This window comes from Peromyscus leucopus, chromosome 14 (assembly GCF_004664715.2).
Source record: "Peromyscus leucopus breed LL Stock chromosome 14, UCI_PerLeu_2.1, whole genome shotgun sequence".
Lineage (NCBI taxonomy): Eukaryota > Metazoa > Chordata > Mammalia > Rodentia > Cricetidae > Peromyscus > Peromyscus leucopus.
This window is the reverse complement of record NC_051075.1, coordinates 43,157,631-43,169,885: the sequence shown is the minus strand read 5'-3', so window position 1 is coordinate 43,169,885 and position 12,255 is coordinate 43,157,631. Positions and strand designations below refer to the sequence as shown.

General features: G+C 45.4%; 1 protein-coding gene across 1 annotated transcript; it reads left to right on the top strand.

Moving 5' to 3' along the window:
* The first annotated feature begins 676 nt into the window (after window positions 1-676).
* Window positions 677-3,596, top strand: Gphb5 (glycoprotein hormone subunit beta 5). Its single transcript, XM_028859160.2, has 2 exons — window positions 677-1,076; window positions 2,433-3,596. The coding sequence occupies exons 1-2, from the start codon at window positions 873-875 to the stop codon at window positions 2,619-2,621; spliced, it is 393 nt and encodes a 130-aa protein (XP_028714993.1). The 5' UTR covers window positions 677-872; the 3' UTR covers window positions 2,622-3,596.
* Window positions 3,597-12,255: the final 8,659 nt, after the last annotated feature.

Genomic DNA, 12,255 nt, shown 5'->3' with positions numbered 1-12,255 from the left:
TCAGGGGAAGCCCCCAGAGGATGTATGACCACAAACCAGCAAGAACCATGAAAGCAGCTTTGGAAATGTAACTACTCCTGAGTGTTACTGACCTGGTAGCATTCCACAAATGTGACGCCCAGGTGGGTTCTGTTTGGTAGGCCAGCCATGAAGGGCCCATTCTGTGCTGCTAGAGCACCAGAAAGGACCAAGAACCAGAGAGGACAGCCTCCACAGTAGACTGTGACTGGCTTTCCATCATTTGCCTTTAAACTGAGTTCCACTAGGGCCTTTTCACAGCAGAAGCATGGAACAGATGTGATCTGTGATGAGCAGAATACATTTTATAAGTGACTGCCATGCCAGGCACCAGGGTTTATAATATTTTCTGTATGGTAGGTTTGGTTAGTAATAACAAGCCAGGGTATGCCATTATGAATACTTATCTACCTCCCCCATTTATTCCCCATCCGTGGCACTAAAAATACAAACGTGTGCAAAGTTTCTAACATGACACATACATACCCCAAACCTGGATAAAAAAGAAAGCATATTCATGTATTATTTTAGGCTCTTCATTTCTTTGGGTGTTGCTCTTACTTTTCATTGGGATAAATTTCTTTTACATACAAGTCAGTTCCAGAAGTTGGAGTTCATCAAGGAAAAGCCCGAGATTGTGTTTTGAGGGTAGGATGCCTATCTAGAAAGAGCTACTGACTATCTACTGGAGCTAGTTAGAGAGATGCTGTTGGAGTGGACAGTCCCTTGGCTCTTTGTTTTCCTGTAATGCTAAAAGCAAGGTCTCTCTGGGAGTGACCAACACATTGTGGACTGCACCATGGTGAGCAGATGGGTATGTTCAATTTTGTTTCCTTTCCCTCCTTGGGAATAGCATGAAGCTGGCATACCTTGTCCTTGGTGCCATGACCCTCCTTCTTCTGGGTGGCTGTGACTCTGCCCTCAGCACCTCCAGTGGGAACCTGCACACTTTCGTGGGCTGTGCTGTGAGGGAGTTCACTTTCCTGGCCAAGAAGCCAGGCTGCAGAGGACTTCGGATCACCACTGATGCCTGCTGGGGCCGCTGCGAGACCTGGGAGGTAAGTAGCCCAACAGGCTTGGATGTCAGTGGCCTCGGGGCCAGCTTCTTGAGTTTAAGTGTTCACTCTTTCATGACTGAGGGGGAGCTGGCATGTCTGTCCTGTCCTCTGGACTTAAAAAACCCGACTGCACTATTGTTGGTTCTTCCAAATGATCCGAAAACCATGACGGTGCTCCTCTCCACAGCGCTAGTGAGGTTGGCAATGTAATTCCCACGCTTCTGCATGTTTGGGAGTCACCTCTAGGAGGTAGGTGCTACTGTTTGTCCGCTGTAAAGATCACAAGGAAGGAGTCAAGAGGGAGGCAGTGCAAAGTCGGAAATAAATTATTGGTCCAAACCTGTGACCGCATCTCCTTCCTGTATTTTCTCAGCTGTGAGGAAGTCAGGCAGTTACCCAAAAGAACCCAGAAGCTATAGGTCTAGTCCCAGGTTCTGTCCCAGCCCTTTCCCCTCAGTTCAGTGATAGATCCATCCAGTCCATTTATACTCAGTTACGTCTGGCCCTTCACTGAAAATGGGTATACACATCTCAAAGCTGGCTGAACTGAGGAGCGTGTTTATAATGATGGGCTGCACTGACCTCTTGCTGAAATAATGACTTATCATGACCCTGGGCTTCAAGATGCCAGGTTTAGCAAAATCAAAGCCAAACCAAGTGCTCCCCCAGCAAACCAACCAACCAAACAAAAAACCCAACCAACCCCCTTCCACCTCACAACCCACAATCCGAAGAGAAGTCAAATTTAAAAATAATCAGGGAACTCGGATAACTTGAATTTCAGATTTAATAGCACTTTATTTATTTATTGGCATAAGTCTGGGCAGAGGGAACAGCATATGCAAAGGTCCTCCGTTCCTGGCTGATCTGAAGGAGGATTCAGACGGCCGTGACTGGAGACTGGAGAGGGGATGGGCAAGGTCAGGACTATAGTCCACATCAACAATAAAATAAAGGCAGAAAATGCAAGGACTTGGGAAGAATCCTAATGTCTTTGATGTTCTAAACCCGAGCGAGATGAGGAAATTTCTGGGGCTTTGAGCAGAGGTGGGCCATGGCTGACTGAACATTTTAAAAGGCTCACTCACTGTTGTAAACAGACTGTAGGGAAAATGGTGGGAGAGGGGAGACCAGTTATTTGCTGGCTAAATATTTACTAAGTGCTTCCTGTGTTTCATGGACTTTCGCAGGAAGCTCAGGATATGGTAGTGAGCAAACTGTCTTCCTGCTCTCAGGAGTTTATTTGTGGTGGGAGGAGTCAGAGGATAAGTAAACAACTAGTGACGGACAGCACCGAGAACAGGAATCAGGATGCTGCATTCTAATGGGTTTCCTGTTTTCTACCTGTGGGCACAGAAACCCATCCTGGAGCCCCCCTACATCGAAGCCCACCACCGAGTCTGTACCTACAACGAGACCAAGCAGGTGACTGTCAAGCTGCCTAATTGTGCTCCAGGAGTTGATCCCTTCTACACCTACCCGGTGGCTGTCCGGTGTGATTGCGGGGCATGTTCCACGGAAACCACCGAGTGTGAGACCATCTGAAGCCAGCATAGTCTGCAGAACGCAGCTGGTGGCCCGAGCCTCACAGATCCGCTTCCCCAGGAATGTATCTGCTCTATCCCCTGCAGTCAAGTACGGTTGAATTTGGGCCAGCCTGGCTCAGGCTTTCCTCTGCTCAGTTAGGCACGAGGTACAGATGCAACACACTCGAGCTAAAAATGTCAAACACTATTGACCCTTCCCCAGGATAATGTCTCTGGTTCATATGTCCCTCAATTTGATTTTATTTGCTTGACTCTGGGAACGTGATTTGTATATTACAACCCACCCTCAGTTTTGATTGACACTGTAGCATTTATTTAAAGGAATTAGATATCATTAAGCTCCAGGAAGCCTTTAAATCCCTACATTCTGCCATTGAACTCCAACTGGATTTATGATTAAAAGGCAAAGTATGATCAACACCAATGCACTTTCTTCCTTGCTCAAAAGGAAACCCAACTTTGAGTGTTCTCCGAGAGAATGCTCTATTTCCCTTTCAACTGAGCAGCTACCTAGATAAGAGACAAAGACAGTCCTGACTGCTACAAAAAAGGTGTTTAGATGTGGGTATTTCTCTCCCAAGCGAAAGTCCCTCCACTCCCTTAAGATCCTTATAGAAGTGTCCACTTGCCAATTAAAAAAACAAACAAACAAACAAAATAAAACTCACAAAATGTAATTAGAAGCTATAGTTTAGTTTTAAAAACACCAGAGACTAAATTCATGGCTTGAATGTTCTCCCACGGCCACAGGGAAGTGATCAGTCACAAATGTCCCTGCCTATTTAGTATATTTTAAACCTAAAGGGCAATTTCTTAGACACAGAATCCTGAGTGTTTGTGGAGGTGAGGCTGCCATGCTAGCTCAGAGAGAGGCTGTGGTCATGGGCTCTTGCTTTTTCTAAAATCTTACAGCAGCTGATTCTGCAACCTTCTTTTTAAACTCTAATTTTATGCAAATGTTTTTAGCTTTGGCATTGGGGGGGGGGGTTGAGTTTAACTTTGTTCTTTTTTAGAATACGCCAGGAGTGTCAATACAGATGTCAACAAAGTATGCTCCCTGTCACCTGAATTCACACCAACTTTTAGAAAAGTCTTTCTAGTTTTTATTTTACTTGGTGTAACAATAAAGGCACTTGGAACTTTGAGGTTCTTTTGACTGATGCATTCATTTGGGGTTTCATGTTTGCCAAGGGACACAGATGACTTGTGTGGTAGCCTGTGTCCCAGGGGTCCTGTATCTGCAGCCCCTGTTGGGTCCAAGCTGGGATCCCCGAGTGCTCCTTGAAGGAGGAATTACTGAGTCTATGAAAATCTATAGAGCAAAGGTTGAGACTGGTGGGCAAGGCCTGGGATGCTGGGGTGACTGTCTGGAGACAAAGGACTTGAGCAAAAGCCACCCCAACCTGTAGCTGCAGATGTGTTGGTAGGAGGAGTCACTACACAGAAAGCCTGTTGAGCTGCTGTGGTCCCTGTGGGGGAATGGGTACCGCTTATAGACAGCTCAGGGCTTCCTTCCATTCTTCCTCCTTCCATTTTTAGGAGCCTTCCTCTGAGTTTTCTGGGACAGTCCTCTTGCTGGAGATTCATGAAAGATGGGCACAGCATTAGTAACAAGTCTGGCAGGAAATAAATGACATTTGACCAGAGTTAAAGAAACCAATGTGGAGGGCTGACACACTTGTGATTTGGAGGTAGTGGGCAACCTTAGGGTGCTGTGCTGGGAAGGGATGTGATTATCAAATACCAAGGTAAACACAGGAGAGGAACCAGTGCCTGGCAGGAGCTGTGGTCCTTAGTCGGATGCTGCAGCTGTTTGCCAAACTGAGGCATGGGAAGAGGTGGGGGATGTCCCAACCTACTCGCTTTCCATATCCTTGAATCAAATGGGAATCATACTGGAAGGCAGAGACTGAGGGGGCCCATTGATGTGGTCCTCCATCAAGTCTGGTCTTCTAGGAAGCAGGTTGAAATGAATTTAAGGGTAATGGGATAGGCCACATGACTTCTGTCTTAGTTAAGGTTTTTATTGCTGTGAAGAGACACCATGACCATGGCAACTCTTATAAAGAAAACATTTAATTGTGGTGGCTGGCTTATATTTTAGAGGTTCAATCTATTGTCATCATGACAGCGGATCATGGTAGTGTGAAGGCAGATGTGGTGCTGGATACATCTTGGCTTGCAGGCAACAGGAAGTCAGCTGAGACACTTGGCCGTGTCCTGAGCATAGGAAACCTCAGAGCCCACTCCCACAGTGACACGCTTCCTCCAACAAGGCCGTACCCACTCCAACAAGGCCACACCTCCTAGTAATGCTGCTCCCTGTGAGCTTATGGGCATCAATTACATTCAAAATACCACAACTCTGTTTGGGGCGTTTCAACTAAAAAGTGTAGCAGGTGGTAATTGTAGTGGTCGTCAGGACAATATGTAGGCTGTAGTATCCCGATGGCTCACATTTCTCTGATGGGAACTGCTGTGGCATACATACAGGTTTGTGTCCACTAATATCGTATATATAATGTGTGAGAGATATAAAGGCAGGATAAGGGTAGTTACAAGGGCTCTGGCATTAGTTGAGTATTAAGTATAATCGAAGGCCTTTGGGCATGATGTGGAAGCTGCATTTGAAGAGGCAGAGGTGAAAACCAGACCCGTGATCTAACCGAGAGAGCAGTCCAATCATTTAAAAGGCTGACTCTGCCACCATGGTTCTTCTGTTCTTCCTCCTGGTCCTAATAGGAAGGAAAGAGACACAGAGGCCTGGAATGGGAACAAGCAGGCAGATGCACTAGCTCCTCCTTGCCAGAGGAGACAGACTCCCCTACCTGGAAAGCCACATGGAGGACCTAAGGTGGGCGTGGTTTTATTCTGTCTTCTAACTAGTGTCCATGATTCCTATGGTTTAATACTCCTGCTTCTGCCTCCTAAGTACTGGAGTTTTAGGTGTGTGCCATCACACCCGTTTTTTTATGGTGCTGGATATTGAACTCAGGGCCTTGTGCCAACTAGGCAAGTACATTGTCCAGTGATCTACAAGCCCAGTCCCTACAAACCGGTCTATTCCAGATGATAATTAGGGGGAATGAAGGTCTCTGCTGAAGGAGCTCGTGGATAATACAAACCAGAGGGATGGGTCAAGGTACTTGGCAATGGGTGTGGGGTGGGAAGAGACTGATGAGCATACAGCCATATGGAGGAGATTCAGGATGTATACACGTAAGAACGTTAGGAGTTTGTCCCAGTGTGCTGTTGGGATGGCTCCTGCCAGCTTGGGGGAAATTGGGGCTTCTATCAGTGACGAGGAGAGACTTTAACTATGCTGGCATAGTACCAAGGAGCCAAAGACAAGCATGGGGTGGGGGTATTTCACAGGACCAGAGGACCCACCAGCTGTCTGTGTTCACCTGAGAGGTTCAGAAGACACTCTCTTTAGCCAAGAAACAAGGGCTGCCTCAGTGAAGGGCACGCCTACCACAGAAAAGTTCCATCTTGACCGTTCTCTGTAGGCCAGGGGAGGCTGCCATGGACCTGGGCTTCTAGGTGTCCGCAGAGCTCAAGAGGCAAGGAGGACATGACCACCGTGGCAGACAACAGAGCTATAATAGTGACCAGAGGGCCTATGACCTGCAGGGTGTGTGGTACTGCCTAACAGACAGTGGAGTTGCTAGTCCATGGAATTAAAAAATTGCAATAACTATATATGATGATATGATCATCAGGAAATTTACTGAGGAAGAAGAGGAAAACATCTGTCAGGATTTATTACAGTTAGAAACCCAATCTTTTTTCTCTTTTTAACTTTTCCTCTTTCCCCTCCGTCCATTGCACAGCCTTCTTTCCCATAAATATTTATTAACTCTAATTTTGTATAAAGCACTGTTTTGGAAATAAAGATGCAAATGTTGTTACCATTTATAGAACTCTCACATTTATGAATTCTCAGGTCTGTGTATACACGCCCGCCTGTGCACACACACACACACCCCTATATGCACGTGGAGGTCAGAGGTCAGCCCCTGACATCATTTCTCAGGAGCTACCTACCTTGTTTTGTGAGAGGTCTCTCTCTGAACCTGCAGCTTGCTCATTAGGCTAGGCTGGCTGGCCAGTGAGATCCAGGGATTCTCTTGTCCATATCTCTTCAGGGCTGGGGTTACAAACATGTGCTACCAAGCTCGGTTTGTGCGCTGTTGTTTGTGGGTTCTGGAGGTTCAGGTCTTCATGCTGGCACGGCAAACACCTTACTGACTGAACCATCTCCCTGGTCTTACATCTTTAGTCTGTGTCAACCACCCTACTAAGTATTATTAGTATCATTTTACCATTGCTGGTTTATGGATGAGGAAGCCAAAAGCTGACATACCCAGTCACTTGCCCTGGCTAATAAGCCACACGCGCCTGGTGTGGCGGTTTGAATAGTTATGGTCTCCATAGTTTCATGTGTTTGAACATTTGATCATAGGGAGTGGCACTATTAGGAGGCATGGCCTTATTGGAGAAGGTGTGGCCTTGTTGGAGGAAGTTTGTTACCATGGGGGTGGGCTTTGAGGTCTCCTCCGCTCAAGCTTTGCTCAGTGTGACACACAGTTTCCTTCTGCTGCCTGGGGATCAAAATGTAGAACCCTTAACTCCTTCTCCAGCACCACGTCAGCCTGCATGCTGCCATACTACTCGCCATGATGATAATGGACTAAACCTCTGAAACTGTAAGCATGCCCCAATGAAATGTTTTCCTTTGTAAGAACTGCCATGGTCATGGTATCGCTTCATAGCGATAGAAATCCTAACTAAGACACTTGGCTTCTCTGACTCAGATCAACCATGTTCTACTGAGGCATGATACCTTTTGGGAAAGTTTCTTCTGAGTCATTCCTGTTGGGCACAGTCTGAGCTGATGGATGTCAGACTGCTCATTAGCATTTTCTGTCCTTCCTGGAGGCCGGGTCACCCTGTGGAGACTGGGATGTTCACCTGGTTTCCGGTATCACCTCAGGAAAGGGCTGGTTTCTGTAGTACAGATCATATCTTACAAGAGAGTGTCTGAGGGAGAAAGAAACCATGCTATAGCAGAAGATGAAAAGAAACAAGCGGTGAGGGTTATGGCTTTGCAGTGGTTTCCTAGGTGATTTGAAATTGGATGCTGGGGATGGTGGTCCGGGGCCTCCCAGATAAGCTCCCAATAAATGGTTGCTCAGCAATTCCTTATTCAGAAATACTTTTATTTTGTAGTTAGTGAAAGGTAAGGAGGAGGGAGAGTTCTTTTCTACAGAGCAGTGTTGATTGGGGAATGTAAATCCCCTCCTTTCCCTTCCCTTATCTCTCTCCTTGAGATAGACTCTCAAGTAGCCCAGGATGGCCTCCCTGTGTAGTGAACGATAATCTTGAACTCCTGATCCTCCCATCTCCACTTCCTGAGTACTGGGATTTCAGGCATGTGTATCATACTGGGTTCATATGGAAATATAAATCTTCACAGACCATTTCACTTCTGGCTTCCTTACCAGGAAGTGGTAATTCATGTTTCCTCTCTTCCACAAGACATTAGGAAAGCACTAGGTTCTTCTGTGATGGCCCAATTAGCTCATCAGATTGATTGCATTTTAAACCAATAAAATCATTGTATAGACAACGAACTATGTATCTAATTGAAAAATAATGCAAATTGATAAAATAAATTGCATTTCATAAAGTTTTTCATGAGACCTACTTGTCTTCTTCAGTCAGGATATATTTATTTCAAATATATACATATTTATGTACCCCTAGTGCCAGGAATGGTAGCATATAACTGTCATCTCAGCACTCAGCAAACTGAGGCAGGAGGATCAAGAGTCTGAAGCTAGCCTGGACTATGTGGTGAGACTCTTTTTTTTTTTTTTTTCAAGACAGGGTTTCTTTGTGTAGTTTTGGTCCTGTCCTGGAGCTCGCTCTGTAGACCAGGGTGGCCTCGAACTCACAGAGATCCACTGGCTCTGCTTCCCAAGTGCTGGGATTAATGTTGTGCACCACCACCTCCTGGCTGAGACTGTATTTTAAAAAAACCAAAATAAACAGAGAAACAAAATATTGTGCTCCAATCTTTCAACTTCAGAATCTTAAGCAAACTACTAAAAATAACTTTTTAATCTATTCTTTAGCAATTCTTCAGTGTTGATTTTTCTAAAAGATTTGCTTTACATTTATTTATTTACACATGTGTGTACAGGTATGCTTGCGTGTGTGTGTGTGTGTGTGTGTGTGTGTGTGTGTGTGTGTGTGTGTGTGTGTACCAGTGCCATGGAGTGTGTATGATCAGAGGACAACCCAAGGGTGTTAGTCCTCTCCTTCTACCTTGGAGGTCCTAGGGATTGAACTCAGGCCATCAGATTTTGTTGCAGGATCCCTACCTGCTGAGTCCCCTCCCTGACCCTGCTGAGATTTTTCTACTAATGGAACATCTATTGGGGCCCAAGTTTGCTCCTTATTTACATGATGGCTCTTCAGGCATTTGTCTTTGGTTTTATGGATGGAATGGTGTGTTGGGCAGTCAGGAGGGCTTCATGTCTGGTTGCTGTGACCCTGAAGTGTCTATAGGGGGTGCAAAAGCTCTTCAGGCAGGTGACATCTAAGGGAGCAAGGGAAGGAGTGAGAGAAGGAGAAGGAGCGAGCAGGTGCACGCTCGGAATTGGCAACGTAAGGCAGACACTTCCCCAGCGGAAGGATTTAGAGCATTAGTCTAGCCATCTTTCGAAGCCTTTATCATGAGAAATAAAGCAAGCTCCCCCCACTCCCCGCCAACTTGTTGGCTTTGTACTTGACCCTAAGTTACTTCAGCTTGGAGGAGAAGTAGGTATGAAGTCCCACCCCAAGCCAAGAAGCTATTTGCAACTGATAGCTGTTGGGAGTGGGAACATTAGTTTTCTTCAAAGGAATGGCACTGGGTTTATCAACCACACCCCAGGGCAGGGCAAGCCTTGTGCTCAGGAGTAGTTGGTTAGTCAACACTAATGTACTTTTTTTTTTTTTTTTTTTTTTTTTTAGAAAGAAAAAGAACTTGGAGTTGGATGGGCAGGGAGGTGGGATCAAATATATTGCACGGACTTATCAAAGGATAAATAAAGTCATTATTTAAAAAGAAAGTCATGCAAGACCTTCCCTAGAAATCCCCAGACCACTGAGGTAAATGACAAACAGTCCTTGGAAGACAACAAAAACCATCTTGATTTAACAGGGATATCGATATTGCAGAGCTGAATGTGAACATTTAGCGGTGTTGAAGATAGGGTTACAATCAAGGAATAAAGGTAAAGTCACAGATACAAATGAAAACCATTTGAGAGAACATGTGGTCTCTGAAAACAAACTGTGTGCATACAGAATAATGTATGTTGGCATGCTCCAAACTAATTGTCTTGAAGTAGGGTTTAGCGCTGTTCATAGACATGTTCTTCCCACCTGAGGTGTGTGCTCTTCGGGTTTGCTGTTCACTGTGTGGAGAGGTGAGCCATCAAGTTAGGTGACCCAAGCTTCCAGGCTGTTCTGAGTCTGTAGCTTCCTTTTCTTTTTGGAATATGCTGATCACACTTAAAATACGTGGTGGTGGTGGTTTGGGAGCCGGGGGCCTCACAACATCTGGCATTTAAAAACACTTTGGAAATGTTTCAGGAAGATTGTTGCTCAGCTTTCAGGGCCTGCTTGAGCAATCTCAAGAAACCATCATCAAACTTCTCCCCATGGACGCATTAACTGCTCTAAATGAGAAACCTAGTCCATTGGAAGCAGCCTGCAAACTTCAGCATTATAAGACTGGAGAGCAGAGCCCAAAGGACTAATGTTCCACGAACGTGCTCAGCCAGTTTTGGAGGGTGTGAGCGTCGAACATGGGAAGGAAAAGTGAATAGGCTCAGAAGCCAGGGGGTTTCTCCTCTCCAGCGTTGGGTTATTTCTGCAGAACCATTTCTATTTAAATGGACACAGGCTTGCAGAAAGCCTGGACTGGCATTTTATTTGACTGTCCCAGAAAAAGAGACGAGAACTCACCAAACAAGGAGCTATGGAGATGGCTTAGTTGGTGAAGTGTCTACTGTGTGGGCATAAGGACCCGAGTTCAGGTCTCTAGCACCCATGTAAAAAGTCAAGTACACTGTGCACCTGTAATCCCAGCGCTGGGAAGCACACCCAGGCTATTAGATTGGCCTGTAAGCATCTGTGTGGGGCATTTTCCTGATCAATGATTGGTGTGGGAGGGCCTAGCTCACTAGGGGTGGTGCCACTCCTGGGTAGGTGGTTCTGGGGTGTATAAGAAACCAGGCTGAGCAAGCCCGTAAGCAGCACCCCTCCACAGCCCCTGCTCCAAGTTTCTGTCTGAGCTCTTGCCCTGACTTCCCTTGATGACAGGCTGGAACCCATAAGTCATATAAGTCCTTTCTTCCCCCGAAATGCTTTTGGTCAGTGTTTCATCAAAGCAACAGAGAAGCAAAGTAGGACACTTATAAATACCAGAATGACTTTCAGAACGGAATAGTTTAGATTTAGCAGATCTTTCAAGCCAGATGCTGCTTTTCTGCTTGCTTCCAAATATGTTGTTCTTTTACCGCAGCTGGGTGGCATATGACGAAAAGACATTGACAACTCTCTAGTCAACTGGTAGCTGAACGATTTAAATATTGACCTAAGCAGTACCTACATGGCAGCATCCGAGAGATCATCTACACTGATTCCTTCATCATCATTCAGCTCGATGCTTGGATATACAGAATGATAAGGAACCTGGATGTCTCACAGACTGTATGTTCTCATTTTTAATATGTGTCTGAGTCACTTGAGGTCTTGTTAAAGTGCAAGTTCTGGTTCATTTGGTCTCAGCTGGGCCCCAACATGCTATAGTCCTGACTAGCTACCAAGTGATGCCAATGCTGCCAATCCTTGGATCACATTTGAGTAGTAAGGAGCTGGACAACTTCCCATTATAGAAAGACACCTTCAGAAGGCAATTTGCATGAGTGGTTGATGGAAATCCCTGATGACCCCACAAATGAGAACAGGAAAAAAAAAAAAGGCCATTTAATGACATGTCAAAAATGTGATACAGATAAACAGTGAGATTAGAGTACATGAAATAATATTCCATTAATTATGCAACAAATACAGAGAATAGCCATTACATAGGGGACTATAGGAACACCAGCCAATGAACATGTTGATTGGAAGTCCTTTGACTCCGTGCACCTTATATGGGAGGACAGCGGTTACAATTTGGTGATGTCCCTGTATATATTATATGTGCTTGCTGCTTACTCAGAGCAAAGGCAATTCTACTGAGTGATGAGAGTGCAGATTCATTAACCTTCTTGCCTGGGGCTTCTTGAAGAGGCAATAACCTGATTGCTTAACAAATGTATCAAAGATGATGGGGAAAGGTGATTTTTAGATGTATATCTATTAACCGCCGAAGATGTATCGCTCTTACTCAGAAAGTGTTTCTGTTTTCCCTCCAAAGGTCTAACAGACTCCAAACACTGCCTCATGGAGGCCAGTGGGAGGCCAGATCTGCTAGTCCAAGTTCCCTTTCTTCATAGTGCAGCAGGTCTCACATCGTCAGTGACACCGATTGGGTGCCATTCAGCAAAGATATCTCACATCCTGAAACC